At 34.6% G+C, this 14,752-nt stretch overlaps 1 protein-coding gene across 5 annotated transcripts in view; it reads left to right on the top strand.

Annotated features, from left to right (window-relative positions):
* MID1 (midline 1) overlaps positions 1-14,522 on the top strand; it is a 222,804-nt gene extending 208,282 nt beyond the window's left edge. For all 5 annotated transcript variants that reach the window (XM_081946827.1, XM_081946829.1, XM_081946830.1 and 2 more), the window contains 6 exons: positions 1,219-1,367; positions 2,773-2,900; positions 3,651-3,794; positions 11,328-11,489; positions 12,036-12,243; positions 13,257-14,522. In XM_081946827.1, coding sequence (XP_081802953.1) covers positions 1,219-1,367; positions 2,773-2,900; positions 3,651-3,794; positions 11,328-11,489; positions 12,036-12,243; positions 13,257-13,605 — 1,140 coding nt within the window. In that variant the 3' untranslated portion in view covers positions 13,606-14,522. The remainder of the gene's footprint in view (positions 1-1,218; positions 1,368-2,772; positions 2,901-3,650; positions 3,795-11,327; positions 11,490-12,035; positions 12,244-13,256) is intronic.
* The last annotated feature ends 230 nt before the right edge of the window (positions 14,523-14,752 follow it).

Here is a 14,752-nt window from a genome sequence, read left to right as displayed (position 1 = left end):
ATGTGACCCAAGTTCAGATTTGCAACTGAATGCATTTATGACGATTGTAGCCGTATGATTTTCATTTGCAACCTTCCCAGCTGGCTTCCGATAAGTGAACTCAACAGATTCAATGTCAAGTGAATCTGTTAAGTCAGGTTCACTTTACAACCACACAATTCTACTTAACTGCAGTGATTCATTTAACACAGGGGTGTCCAAACTTGGCAACTTTAAGACTTGTGGACTTCAACTCCCAGAATTCCCCAGGATGGGGAATTCTGGGAGTTGAAGTCCACAAGTCTTAAAGTTGCCAAGTTTGGACACCCCTGATTTAACAGTTGTAACAAAAAGATCATAAAAGTGAAAATGTCTCACTTATCAACTGCCTTGCTTAGCACTGGGAATTCTGGTCTCAATTTCTGTTGTAAGTATGAGAATAGCTGCAATGGATTAGACACAGGGTTTATTTAATATGTCATTCCATTCCCAGAGTCTCAATGGAAATCTCCCAAGCAGGATATAACAAGAAAGTTATTTTTATTGTTGGGAGAATTGCAGTCTTGAATGTAATAAAATGTGGATTCTTGTCGGGTTGCTAAAGAAAGAGAGCACTAGAAAAGATTGAGCTGGTCTTTAGGTTCTGTTATTTTTCCATTTCAGATGTTATTCAATACTGCCTCAGTAGCTTCTTCTGAAACATAGTTGCAATGAAAATAATCTACTAGTTCAATTGAATTTACTGTTAAATAAATATGTTTAGCATTGCAGTGTAATGAATATTGGGAGTGAATTGGAATTAAAACGTACCATTTGTACCACACTGTTTATGCAGTACTGTTGCACTTTTGTTAATATACCATACTTAGCTGGGGGGAAAATCCTCCAGGAAAAGACATTTCCAAGGATAAAGATTTATTTTATTGTCAAATTATTCCTTTTGTTCTGAGGTCAAGAATTAAAGCACTTTGGCAATCACAGCCTAATGGCAATTGAGATTTCTTATAATAAAAAAGAAAAATAAAGGCAAGGAGTTGTGGTTATTTTGGATTACCCCACTCTGGATAATAATAAATACTTTCTTAGAACTTAGGCTCCTATTGAAATAGAAGAGTAAAGCAATTGAGCTGTTTCCTTTGGTATTCAGTTTGAGTTATGGCTATGGTCTTGAGCTATTGTCAAATGTTAAAGTCCATTTTTGTGTCCAAAGAAGTAACAATTATTATTTTTTTGCTCCAGGTTGGGAGACTGAGAAAACTGGCCCAGCAGATAGCCAATTGCAAGCAGTGCATTGAACGCTCCACCTCTCTCATCTCACAGGCTGAGCAATCTTTGAAGGAGAATGATCATGCACGCTTTTTGCAGTCGGCTAAAAATATAACTGAAAGGTAATGCCATAAACTGAGTCTTGAGAATTAGTTAACCTGGCTAACTAACCATTTTCTTTATAATAATGACAATCAGGTGTTTCAATGAGAAATCAAATCTTTGTGATGCTCAAAAAAACAGACATTTAAAGGAGTATATAATGCAGGTATAAAACATCAACATATCCAACAACTGGTATACAGAGGCAAAATGTCAAAGACAGATTAAGAGACATCATTCTAGAAAAATGTTAGAATACTTCCATATAATTGCATATTATGGCAGCAGTGTGGCTCAACAGTTAAGATCCTGGACTTGTCAGCTGGAAAGCCAGACACCCAGGTTTCAGATTCAAGTTCCATGCAATGGGGTGAACTCCCATCCTCACCCTACCTCCTGTCAACCTAGCAGTTTGAAAGCAAGCTAATGCAAGTAGATAAATAGGTACCACTTCAGTGGGAAGGTAACAACACTCTGTATCGTCATGCTGGCCACATGACCACACAAATGTCTTTGGACAGCGCCCGCTCAATGGCCTTGAAACGGAGATGAACACCAATCCCTATAGTTGGCAGCAACTAGTGAAGTAAAATCCACAGGGACCCATTCACCTTTTCTTGCATTTTTTCCATATTTTTATGCTATTAAAACTCTTATTATGTTTATCTATTTGTCCATTTGTACCCTCAAATGGTAGCCCAGGCAGTACATTATACAATGACTTTTTGAATCAAAACCTGCTAACCCGAAGAATGTGTAAAAATCCAGGACTCATTAGTCCTGTGGATTTGAAATTTCCAATGTTTTATTTGCAAAATTGTGGCAGTTGCAACATTCCTACAATCATGTGATCATGATTTTTGACACTCCCTGCCAGCTGCCCACAAGTCCAGCCAATGGGAAGGCCAGCAGAAAGTTGGAAATCATGTCCATTGTCAGTGGGTTGTTGTTTTTTGCCTGCCTGTGATCTTTTCTGTTTATCTGCTTAAGTAACAAAATATTGACTCATCAATGAAGTTAGTTCATTAATTAACTGAAATACAATCAGTTGTAATGAAGTTCAATTTTGAGATTTCAGATTTTAGATGACAATTCTTTTCCTTGGGAGCATTTGAAGCTTTTTATCATAACTCATTTCATGAATGTCAAATTAGCAAAAGATACTGAAAATGTGTATTTATGGTAAAGTAACATTGTTCATGGATTCCATTATAAAGATCACAAATTTAATTCCCAGCAGCTACAAACAAACAGGCAGTACTTCATGGTATTAGGTAGCTTTCTACATTCTAGTTGACATGTTGCTGATCAGGGATATGAAAATTACATTAAATACATGTTAATTTATTTTAAAAGTATTTGCCTTATGTATCCTCACCATGTAAAATAATTTTCAGAACTAAACCCATGTTTTTTATCTTGTAGGGTTGCCATGGCAACAGCATCTTCCCAAGTTTTAATTCCTGAAATTAATCTTAATGACACTTTTGATACATTTGCACTGGATTTTACCAGAGAAAAGAAACTTCTTGAATGCCTTGATTATCTGACTGGTAAGAATTGAAATATATGTAGAAACGTGTTTACCTATTTTAACATAGAGAAGAATGCATGTGATAACATTCGTTGGTTAAAAGAGAGGTTATTGTGATTTAGGGAAAACAGCATAATGAATAATGAATAGCATAATGAATAATCTTGCAATACTGTTTTTTGAAAATGTGTAGATGGGATGCAACCACACAATCCTTCCCAGTTTCCAGATTTGTATATAATATCAGTTTAGCTATGTTCATATAGGTTCATACAACAGAGATGCTTAGAAGATATTTTGATTTAATAGGATTTATAAAAATCAATCTGGGATTGCATCATATTCTGCAGTCTGTTTTGACCTCATGAGAAAATAGTTCTGAAATCTGGAATCTCACTATTCAGCCAGCATTAACTAACATCATTGTGGTATTTTCTCACAGTCCAAAATAAATTTGTGTTTTATTGCACAAGCTGAAGGCATTCAATATGAGTATTCTTCTCAAACTGTTACCATATCAGTATACCGTAGGTAAAAGTAATAGCAGTCTGACATGAGCAACACGATCCATTCTGCATGGAAATTCCATGCTATAAACATTTTTGTCTCTGTGTTGATGAATTATATAAAGGATCTTTTTGGTAATATACTTTCATAAGTTCATGCAATGATATCCAACATGTTTTTTCTTGTTTTCATATTTTTGTGATAAATGGGTCTGACAACTGTATATCTGAGAACTGTAACCACTCATTTAAACCTTTTTCAGCTCCAAATCCACCAACAATTAGAGAAGAGCTTTGCACAGCTTCTTATGACACAATCACAGTTCACTGGACTTCAGATGATGAATTCAGTGTGGTCTCCTATGAGCTACAATATACTATCTTCACTGGACAAGCTAATGTAGTTAGTAAGTACAAAGCATTTTTCATCCAGTTTAATTTTGACTTCCACTAAATCATTTTCCAATACATAAAACAATAAGCAAAATAAAGATAGAGAAATGTACTTTACATTCTCATTTAGAATATAAGGAATCTCATTTTTAGAATGTAAAAATGAAGCATTGAATTTGAGCAAGAAAACATTCTATTATCTAAGAGATTTATAAGGAGCTTAAAGAATTTTCACAAAAAGTGATTTAAATGGAAGCACAACACAGAGGCTGAAGGTATAATAGCAATAGCACTTAGACTTATGTACTGCTTCAAAATGCTTTTACAACCCTATCTAAGTGGTTTACAGAGTCAGCATATTCCCCCAACAATCTGGGTCCTCATTTTACCCACCTCAGAAAGATGGAAGGCTGAGTCAACCTTGAGTCTGGTGAGAGTCGATCTGCCAAATTGCAGGCAGCCGGCAGTCAGTAGAAGTAGCCTGCAGTACTACATTCTAACCACTGCACCATCAGTGCAGCTCGATGCTTTTAACAAGATAAAATTATAATTAAACAGCCTTTAACAGTATAATTGATATACAAATTTATTATAATAGTTATTTTGCAAGAGACATGGTATGAGTTCATTACAGCTGGTGTCATGTTAATTTGATTTTAAAAGAGAGAGAAATTGCCCTACTTCCCCTAATTTTACTACAAGGAATGCAAAAAGGAATCCCAAACTTCTGAAGGCCCACAACTTTTCACTATAGGCATAATAGTGCAAGAAATTGGTATATCACATTACAATTCATAGAAAAATAAGAAAGAGGCAGCAAAAACAGGACAACAGAGTTGTGAAGAAGTTATGTATCATTTTCATTACATTTGTGAAGCAATTGTGTGTGCAAAGGGAATGTTTTATAGCTACTTATTCACTTTCATTTTGCAAAAATCATAAAACTTGGTTCAGTTCTTCATTTTTCTTAACTTAAATGATCAGCAGAATGATTGGCTTTTCTGGAACATATTCAAAAAGATAGTATCATAAATTCAAATTTTTGAAAAGTAAGCTGAAGTATTTATGCAGTCACATCAAGTTGCTATACATTGCTGTCAATGTACACAGGATTGTGAAAATATTTCTATCAGTGTATTAATACATCAGATAAATTTAGCAACAGAAGTTGATTCAGTTTGATCTTTTGTTCATAATAAATGTCTTTCCATGAAGTCTTATTTATTTTGTCATGAATCATTGTCAGTAAATAAAAATAATTAGAGAAATCTGATTCAAATTCTTGATTAATATCAAATTTCTTAAGTGATACTTCATAGATTTTTTTTAAATGGTGCATGTCTACTTCCTGATGTAGATATTTTTGTCACTTTTGTTTTGTTCTTCCAACTATAGATAGAATAAAGAGACGCAACAACTTTTTTCTTGCATCTCTTAATTCCAAAATGTATATCTTGAATGTGTTATCGTAGGAGTTATTAGAACTGTGACTGAAGTTTTTTTTTTTAGTATTCTTTTCTTGTTTTATTTCTGTTTATATCATTCAATTTGAAAGGATATTTTTAAAAAATCTGTGTATTATAGTGGTGTATGATACTAAGTAACATCAATGCTGAAATATATGTTCTTTGTAAATTAAGAATACTTTTCTTATATTTGAGAAATGATTAGATTGGCTCTTCGCTTATTAACCAAGTGCATTCTGTTGAAACATTATGAAGGGGATTCTAGATCCAGAATCTAGTTTACTTAATATTAATCTAAATCAACTGTTCCCAACGTGATAGGAGGATTTCTGATTAGTGAAGTTAAGATTTAGCTTTCAAGGAATTCTTGTGTCTGCAATAGCAGCAACCATGTTTGGTCTTGATGTTATCTCCTTGCTGGCATTTCTGGAGGTAGCTTTACCTATGAATAGACAACTTCCATGTTTCCAGGAAAAATGGAATTAGTATTCAGTAGCTAAGCAGAAATCTATCCCAAGCTTAACCCCATCGTCTTTCACATTGCTTAGCATTTAATGGTTAGCATTAAACTGTTTTTAAAATACAATTTTTAAATATTTTTTATTTACCCTGGTTTGGTTTAGGTTAAGCCACAGATGGGTTCCTTCTGGTTCGGCCGAACAGGTAGTAGTTTGGTGGCCTGAGTTGCAGGAACCAGCAGCGACCCAGGCCTGCCACGCCTCCAAACCAGTTCTCATATGGCGGCGCCATCTTGATTATCAGTTCTGCGCATGCGCAGAACAATTTTCTTTGCACAAATCTTTTTTTTTCTTTTTTTAATGTTTTGCGCATGCGCAGACCTATTTTTGTGCAAATGTGCACAGAGCGCACCAAACCAGCAGTAATGTTGGCAGCAACCCACCCCCTGAGTTAACCATCAAGTTTTAACCTAACCTAACTTTCAATGTATGGCCTGCTATATTTCAAATCAGTATATTTCCGAATATATAACAAGCACATTATTTGCTGATGGAAAAGGATTGTATTAACCTGGTCACCTCAAATTCTTATTGAATGGTTTAATAATAAAGACTAGTGATTAATTTCATATTAAATAACGATGAAACATGTTTCCTAACACTTAACATTGAAACTTGAATGTTTCCTGAATCTTCTAGATATCACTTAAGCTACAACAGCTATATGACAATGTCCAATGGAAGTGGGCAAAAACAGGAACACACAAGCTGATGATATAGTTCTTGGAAATGCGTATTTTGTAGCAAGCCTGGATGTAAAGTTGAGAGTCCTAAATAGCAATTAGAGCAAGACAATAAAGTGAAAAGGCTGTGAAAGTATTCAACTTTCTTAGATTAATTGCTAGCAGGCAGGAAAAGCTAATCGCTAGTAAACTGTGCTTCACTCTGTTTGACCCACTTTCTGTCTCGCATTATGCTGATAGAAAGCACACTGTGTGGTGAAGACAATACATCAGCTGCAAAACTCTGAAGAGAGACTTTAAACAAAGCTTCTATTGTGGGGAAAAGAGCTGAGGATGTTTTTCCAGTCTTAATGAAGTAAAGTTTCATAATGAATCAGCATGAAATATTTTGCCTTAATTGACTGTGAGGGTGGCAAATATTTATTGAATGATGTGATTGAAATAGGCTGGTTATTTTACATATCATCTTATCACAATGTAAAATGTGCAAAGCATGGTGTGACAAGTAGTTTCTGTTGTGTATAGTTGCATTAGTGTGTGAACATTTGGTGCCAACTCCCCTTTCTTTTTTGGGCAGGCAACAGTGATCTCTTAAGGTTTTGGACGTCATTCCTAAATGACTGTGCAAATGATGCTTTAAAACACCTGGGGGACATAATGTTAGATACTTTTAAGTAGAATATTTTCATACTGAATTGTTTCGAGAATCAGACTAACTTGTTCTAATGATGCTTGCTCTGCTGTTTTCTATTATAGCTTACAGAAATAAAAATAACATTTTAATGAACTAATTATGATTAATTGTGTTTATATCTGGCTTGTCCATCCAGACAATACTGAGTAGCTATACTGTATATTATAATTAAAAAAACTATCAGTGAGGTTGTTAACTGAAGTAATGTGTACATTTTATACAGTTTTAAATATAGGTAGTTCTCAACTTACAACAGCTCATTTGGTGACTGTTCAAAGTTATAACAGCACAGAAAACTGTGACATGTCGTTTTTCACTCTTATGACCTTTGCAGCATGATCAAAATTCAGATTTAATTTAATTTAATTTAATTTAATGCTTCTAGACCGCCCCCTCTCCCGAAAGGGACTCGGGGCGGTGTACAGTTCATACAAAATATATCAGATACAATAAAATTAAGTATGTACAGTTGACAGTTGACAACTTGGCAACTGGTTCATATTTATGACGGTTGCAGTATCCTGTGATCAGGTGATCAGCTTTTGAGATCTTCTGATAAGCAAAGTCAACGGGGAATCCAGATTCACTTAATAACCATGTTACTAAGTTAACAAACGCAATGATTCACTTAACAACTGTCATAAAAAGTCATACAATGGAGCAAAACACACTTAACAAATGTCTCACTTAGCAGCAGAAATTTTGGGCTCAATTGTGTTTACCTGTACAGGACTACCCCTACAGTTTTGTAAACTTTTCTTTTTAGTATCTGTGCACAATATTCTTTACTTGTTTTGACATTTAGTATTTGGCATGGTATTAGGTAAGCAAGAAGTTGAAAGTGAATATTTGGTCATAAATTGAGGGTCATGATCATTGCAAAAGAAATTGAAAAGCTCATGAATGTGTGCCAATGCATTAGTAGAGAAATAATAGCTGTTATTTGATATGCAATGATTACATATTTATTCTTTAGAAACAATGTTATGGTTAACACCTGACCACATCTACAATTTAGACTGTTCAAGTGTCCTAGAATTTGCTTCTTACTTTTCATCCAAATTCTCATATTAGTTCAATATTCATTATCCATAGGTCAATTAGTAATTTAAAATATTAATTTTTCTTAAAAATGATGAATGTATTAATTTTCATCCATTGCTTCTTGTCCTGCCTTCATGTGTTTTGTGGCAACTCCTTTGATATTGGTACACTGCTATCACCCTAGTCCTTTGTGTAATGTGTAATGACTTTGTATAATGAACACAGTGACGTGCGGTGAGGGTTATGGCTGGGGAGGCTGGTGACGTCATCAGGAAGGCGGGGAATGGGACCATGTGTGCAGGAGGCTGAGCCAGCCTCAGCCTCCAGCACACGTGGTCCCATTCTCCGCCTTCCTGAGTGAACATTAAGGGGACCGCGGAGTGCACTGATCCGCGTAGCATTGCTTCCTCCACCGCGCCAGTCCCTTCCCCCCCCCACTCCTTCAAGGTTTCCCACCAACCCAAAGCCCGATCCCCAGCTCCCTCGGGCAAGGCTTGAGCGTGCCTTCGTCATCCGGAAGCGCTGACAACATTTCTGCCTCCGCAGCTCCCGGGCGCGGACGGACGGATGTATATAATATTTTATATATATATATATATATATATATATATATATATATATATATATATATATATATATATATATATATATATATATATATATATATATATATATATAATATTATATTATATTATATTATATTATATTATATTATATTATATACTATTATTTCATGAAGAGAGGTGAGGCCCTGCCTCCCCTGACCGCACGTCCCTGAATGAACACAACTAGTAACATTCCTTTCCTTTCCATTTATTATCCAATTCTTTATAAACTTCCCTCTAAAAGTCTTCCAGTGTGGATTTTCTCCCTTGTTATGTCAGTGTCATATCTATAACAGAATAACACATTTGAAAGGGAGTTTGTTTAATTGGATGTATTGATTACTTGGATGTATTAGGTCTGTTTTTAGTAAAAGTGTTTTTTTTCTTTAAGAGCGTGATTGATTCTTTATAGATATATTTATAGATATTTATAGATAAATTCAGATAATTCTCCCTTTGGAACTATATGCTCATCTGGCTATAAGAGCCTGAAATACATTTAAGAAAACAAGATTTTACAATTTGTTAAAAGTACTGAAACATGGAATCTTGGTAGAAAGCTTTCTAGTGTCTCTGAATTCATCTGGCAGTTGTATTTGAATTGCTACTCTGTCTCCCTAATTAAGCACAGATTTAAAGCTCATTCAGTCACAGTGATTTTCCTGTACTCATATTACCATTATGCTTACTTAATGCAAACACATCATATATAGCCAACCTATTACATATTTGTGCCAGTGACTCTTCAAAAATCTAATTACATGGATTGATGAATTCATTACCAAGAAATTATAGCCAAAATGGGATGCTACAATTATACACTAACACAACCATTTCCTTTGGACTATGTAAGGAAAGGGAAAGAATCCAATCTACATATTGAGCTCTGCCTCCCCACCAATTAGGAATGGAAAATTCTATGGTTAATTGTACTATAATCTTTAATCAGAGCTCATTTCATTAATGCTTAATATTATTTGATTAATAATTAATATGCTTCTAAACATGAATATGTGCATGAATTCTGCAGAAAACTTGAGGGCATCCATCAAACTCCAATTAGTCTGTTGGCCAGATACACATTTGTTTATAGTGGATCATCTTCCGGATATTTTGCTACAATATAGACAGTTTTATTATTCTTTATTTCAGTGTATATGGCCATTCATCTCATTCATGACTCTGGATAGCTAACAGCATTAAAAGAAAATATAAAAGACTAAAAAAACAGGAAACCACCAGCCCACAACACACACAGAAACAATGACTAGGGTAATAACAGAGGCATTAATCACAAGTCAACATAACCAATGTATGAACCAAGTCCCACCTTTCTGATCCCCACTAGTAGAACATTACCAACTGTAAGTTAAAATGTTAAGAAAACATTTATATATAAATGTATATAATTAAACAACATGACAAATTCAAATTAAATAAATACATATAGAGAAAAAAATGATATTTTTATTTTCAACCACCTAGGAAAGAAAAGAATCATAAACTTAATAAAGAGCTTAACAACTGTGTGTTCTTAAAGATTATCTATCTATATACATATATACATATATATTATATGTGTGTGTGTATTGTATTTTAAATAATTAAAATGCATTAGTATTACTAATTGACACTTACACTGATGTTTTTTATGATTAAATATTGCATATTATATCATTAAATATTACAAGGATTTGCCAATGATTTTCTCCCACCTACCAACTTATTTTTGGAACTTTATCAATAAGAAAATTTTGGGAAAAAAATAAAGGATTATTTCCAGACTGACTTCTCAGGTTCTCAGAATTCTACCTAATATATCTCATTACAACCAGTGTACTTATCTTTGATTTGTACTTAGAGACTACTTAAAATTTAGACTGTACCATACGTGATAATTTACTATCCTTGCTTTAATGCGTTTCTTTTTAAAATCAGAAACATGAATTCATTTTTATGATCAAACTAGATTGATCAATTCCAAATGTTGTCTTATCTCATTGTGATCACAGTTTCACAGACCAATATCCTATAGATGGTAATACCTTACAAAAGAAATGGAAACTCTGCAATATCCTTGTATTATACTGTTGCAGGGAATTTGGAAGTTGTTAACTTTCCCATAAGAGTTTTAGTTAACTGAAAAACAGATGGTAGGACTAACTTTTTTTTTAGGTCCACCCCATAGTCCATCCTCCCTCCCTCCTTCACTTATATCTTATAAGAAGCCTTTTATATAACTGATATAAATTCCAGCCTAGTTGTCATCTCATTAGAAAAGTACATTGCATGTGGATGCCCCCAATTCAGATTGGTTCTTTTATTTCAGGGTTTTTTTTATTCTTGAGATGGAGTGTGGATCTCATCTCAAAATCAGTGGAAAACTTACTGTTGATTGGCCAGATGCTTAACCATTCAAAGAAGCAAAGGACTACTGCTTCTTTGAATTCTTGAAGAGCTTCAGCTTCTCCACCTTGTTTCAGGTGTAATGAATGCATGCTTCATAAGACAATTAATGATTTTGATTTGAAATGCAGGTCTGTGTAATTCAGCCGACAGCTGGATGATTGTTCCAAATATCAAACAAAACCATTACACAGTGCATGGCCTGCAGAGTGGCACCAAGTACATCTTTGTTGTTAAGGCCATTAATCAGGCTGGCAGCCGCAACAGTGAACCTGGAAAGCTGAAGACAAATAGTGAGTAGTTTTACATCTAATCTAAATGCATTCACTTTTTGTCTCATCTTGATCTGACTCAGTTAGGCACTTGAAAGTACAGTGTACTCCCTCCCATTTTAGTGTTTTCCTGTACAATTGTTATTACATTCAGCAGGTGTTTGCTAAAATCTTTCAGCCTGACAACGTACTATTAATATCTGTGGAAGCACCTGAACTCTGAAGCACCATGAACAATTTAGGGAAGGATACAAAAGGAGTACTATTTACTTTTGTTTTTGAAAAGTTTCCATTCCATGCTAACTTTTATTTATTTTTATATATCTATATCTAAGCACATTCAACATTTAAACTTACAAAGGTCGAAATAGCAATTGCTGAGAAAACAAGGCAACGGCAAAACATAGCAGGACCATTGAATAAATTAAAATAATTTGGAGGTGGGAAGGGACTGATGGGAAAATAATCAAACAGCATATTAGGGACTTCATCAACAGAAATTAAATACCTTTTTCATGCATGCTGAAACAGCTTTATTTTAAAACTCCTGTCTTATCCATATTCTAGGTCAGCCATTCAAACTGGATCCCAAATCTGCTCATAGAAAGCTAAAAGTGTCTCACGATAACTTGACTGTGGAGCGAGATGAAACCTCTTCTAAGAAGAGCCACACCCCTGAACGTTTTACCAGCCAAGGCAGCTATGGGGTAGCTGGCAATGTGTATATTGACAGTGGACGTCATTACTGGGAGGTGGTTATCAGTGGAAGTACATGGTAGGTGGGTCAACCCATGCAAGAACGCATACTTTCTTTCCCTAAATGATTAATAACATTTCAGATTTGTTCCCTTTAACTGATGCAAAGAAACTGACAAAATATTATAACGCAGCTTTAATCTGGGGTTTTTGTTGTTGGTTTCTGCAGTAGTACAAAGAAGTTTATTACAAAGGCGGCGGCAGTTCAGATTATATTAACAGCTTAAATCAGACTGGATGAGACCGGTTTACAATGTTTCTAGAATCTGGAATCATAGCTTCTAGGCAGAGACATTTCCAGATTGGAATTCATAGCCTTTTATAAATCCATTCTATTCCATATCAGAACGTTGAAGAATGAAGAAATAAATTAGAGAATAGATATTCTACTAGTAATTTTTTTAACTAATAGTTCAGAATAGGGGGGTATGAAGGCTGAACAGGTAAAGATGCTGAGCTTGTCAATTGGAAAGCTGACAACCCCGGGCTTGAAACCCAAACACCACACAATGGAGTGAGTTCCTGTTACTTGCCCCAGTTCCTGCCAATCTAGCAGTTTGAAGGCATACAAATGCGAGTAGATAAATAGGTACCACTTCGATGGGAAGGTAACAGCATTCTGTGCACCTCTACATAAAGCCATGCTGGTCACATGAATACAGAAGTGTCTTCAGATAATGCTAGCTCCCTTGACTAAGAAACGGAGATGAGCACTGCCCTCTAGAGTCATATACGACTGGATAGGGGAAACCTTTATCTTTATCCCTAATAGTTCAGAACAGTTGTTTTAACCAGTATACGCTAAGCCGTCTTCATTTTGACTGTTACAATTGCATAACATGGCTTTTTTTATAGCAGAGAAATTTGGGACAATAAGATTTGCATGAATTGCCTCTCACTGTATAAGGAAGACCATTAATGAAATATATACCTTTTTTGAACTGCAAAAGATACTTTTAAAGGACATACGGCTTCAGAAATACAGCAAATATATGGCATGAATTATATATTTTCTTAATTTTGTTTTTGTAGGTATGCCATTGGTGTTTCTTATAAGTCTGTACCAAAACATGAATGGATTGGAAAGAATTCTGCTTCTTGGGTTCTTTGTCGCTGCAACAATACATGGGTGGTGAGACATAACAGCAAAGAAATTCCAATAGACCCTGCACCTCATCTTCGCCGTGTTGGCATTTTGCTAGACTATGACAATGGTTCTTTGGCCTTTTATGATGCCTTGAATTCTCTACATCTTTACACTTTTGATATTACATTTTCACAGCCTGTGTGCCCAACATTCACAGTCTGGAATAAATGTTTGACAATAATAACAGGCCTTCCAATCCCGGATCATTTAGATTTTATTGAGCAGATGCCATGATCAATACTGACTGAAGATGGATGATGAATGTCCTATGGACCTCACCTATACTTTTACTGAACTTTGATTGGAAAAGGGAAATACATTTCATACAAAAAAGACATCTTTACCTGTTTTCATCCAACAGTCAAAATAGGAAGATCTCCTTGAACATTACTATTTGTTTTGTATTAAAAGCAAGATATGGCTTTAATAATTTTTCAGATTGTTTTTGTATCTAGTCTCCTTCGGAAAACTTATAAATTATTTATATTAAAAAAACAATCTTCTAATAGGAACCCCCAATTTTGTATTTGCATCTCAGCACCTCATAACAAAGACTTCTTTTTGCACATGAAGAGCTGTGTCAAAGGTTCCTACTAGATGTCTCCAATAATTTTATTTTATAATAGAGTTATTTGGAATTATTTGAAAGAAGGATACAATACTTATTCTTCAATTTTGTTCTTATGGTGCTTTCTTAGCAGTCACTTTTCACACCACAAAATACCGCTTCAATTTGGAGCGTATTAAATTATACTTTAATGTATAAAGTCGGTGTCTGAATCCACCAGCAGTCAATATTATTGATAACAATTTTCTTAAATACTAATTATTCACCTCTGTCACAGTTAGGAATATGTATTTTGTATTTTTCCTTTTGGTCTCAGAAAACCGTCAACTTAGAATGAAACAACTAAGATAGATCTAATGTTATGTATTAGATAAAAGTATCACTAAGATTAAATGATGATCAATTTCTGATGGTATTGATTTGGATACATATCATTGAAAAGGTACACAAAGCAGCCACATATGCAGTGCTCGGGATAGGCAATGTACAACTGATTTTAAGTTGAAAAATGAGATTTTGTTATGTTATAGTATATCAATAAAAATAGTAAAAGGTATCTGTTTTGTAAACAGTGCCAGAAAGAGCCATACACTGTATCATTCTGTGGGACTTTGAAGGGATCCAGGGTTTCAGTTTTCTTCTTAATTTGTTTCTTTTGAGGAGGGTCAGGTTTTTGAGGTGGTGATTTTTTTCAGCAAGAATTCCAAATGAAAATACTTCATTGTAAAATCTTCACCCAAAGACTGAAAATGCTTTTACTTTAAAAAGATACATTATTAAACCAATGCTCATAAGAATAATTAGCCAAGCTAA

This window comes from Natrix helvetica, assembly GCF_964273705.1.
Source record: "Natrix helvetica genome assembly, chromosome: 3".
NCBI lineage: Eukaryota > Metazoa > Chordata > Lepidosauria > Squamata > Natricidae > Natrix > Natrix helvetica.
The sequence above is the reverse complement of the archived record's forward strand: the minus strand, read 5'-3'. Positions and strand labels throughout refer to the sequence as shown.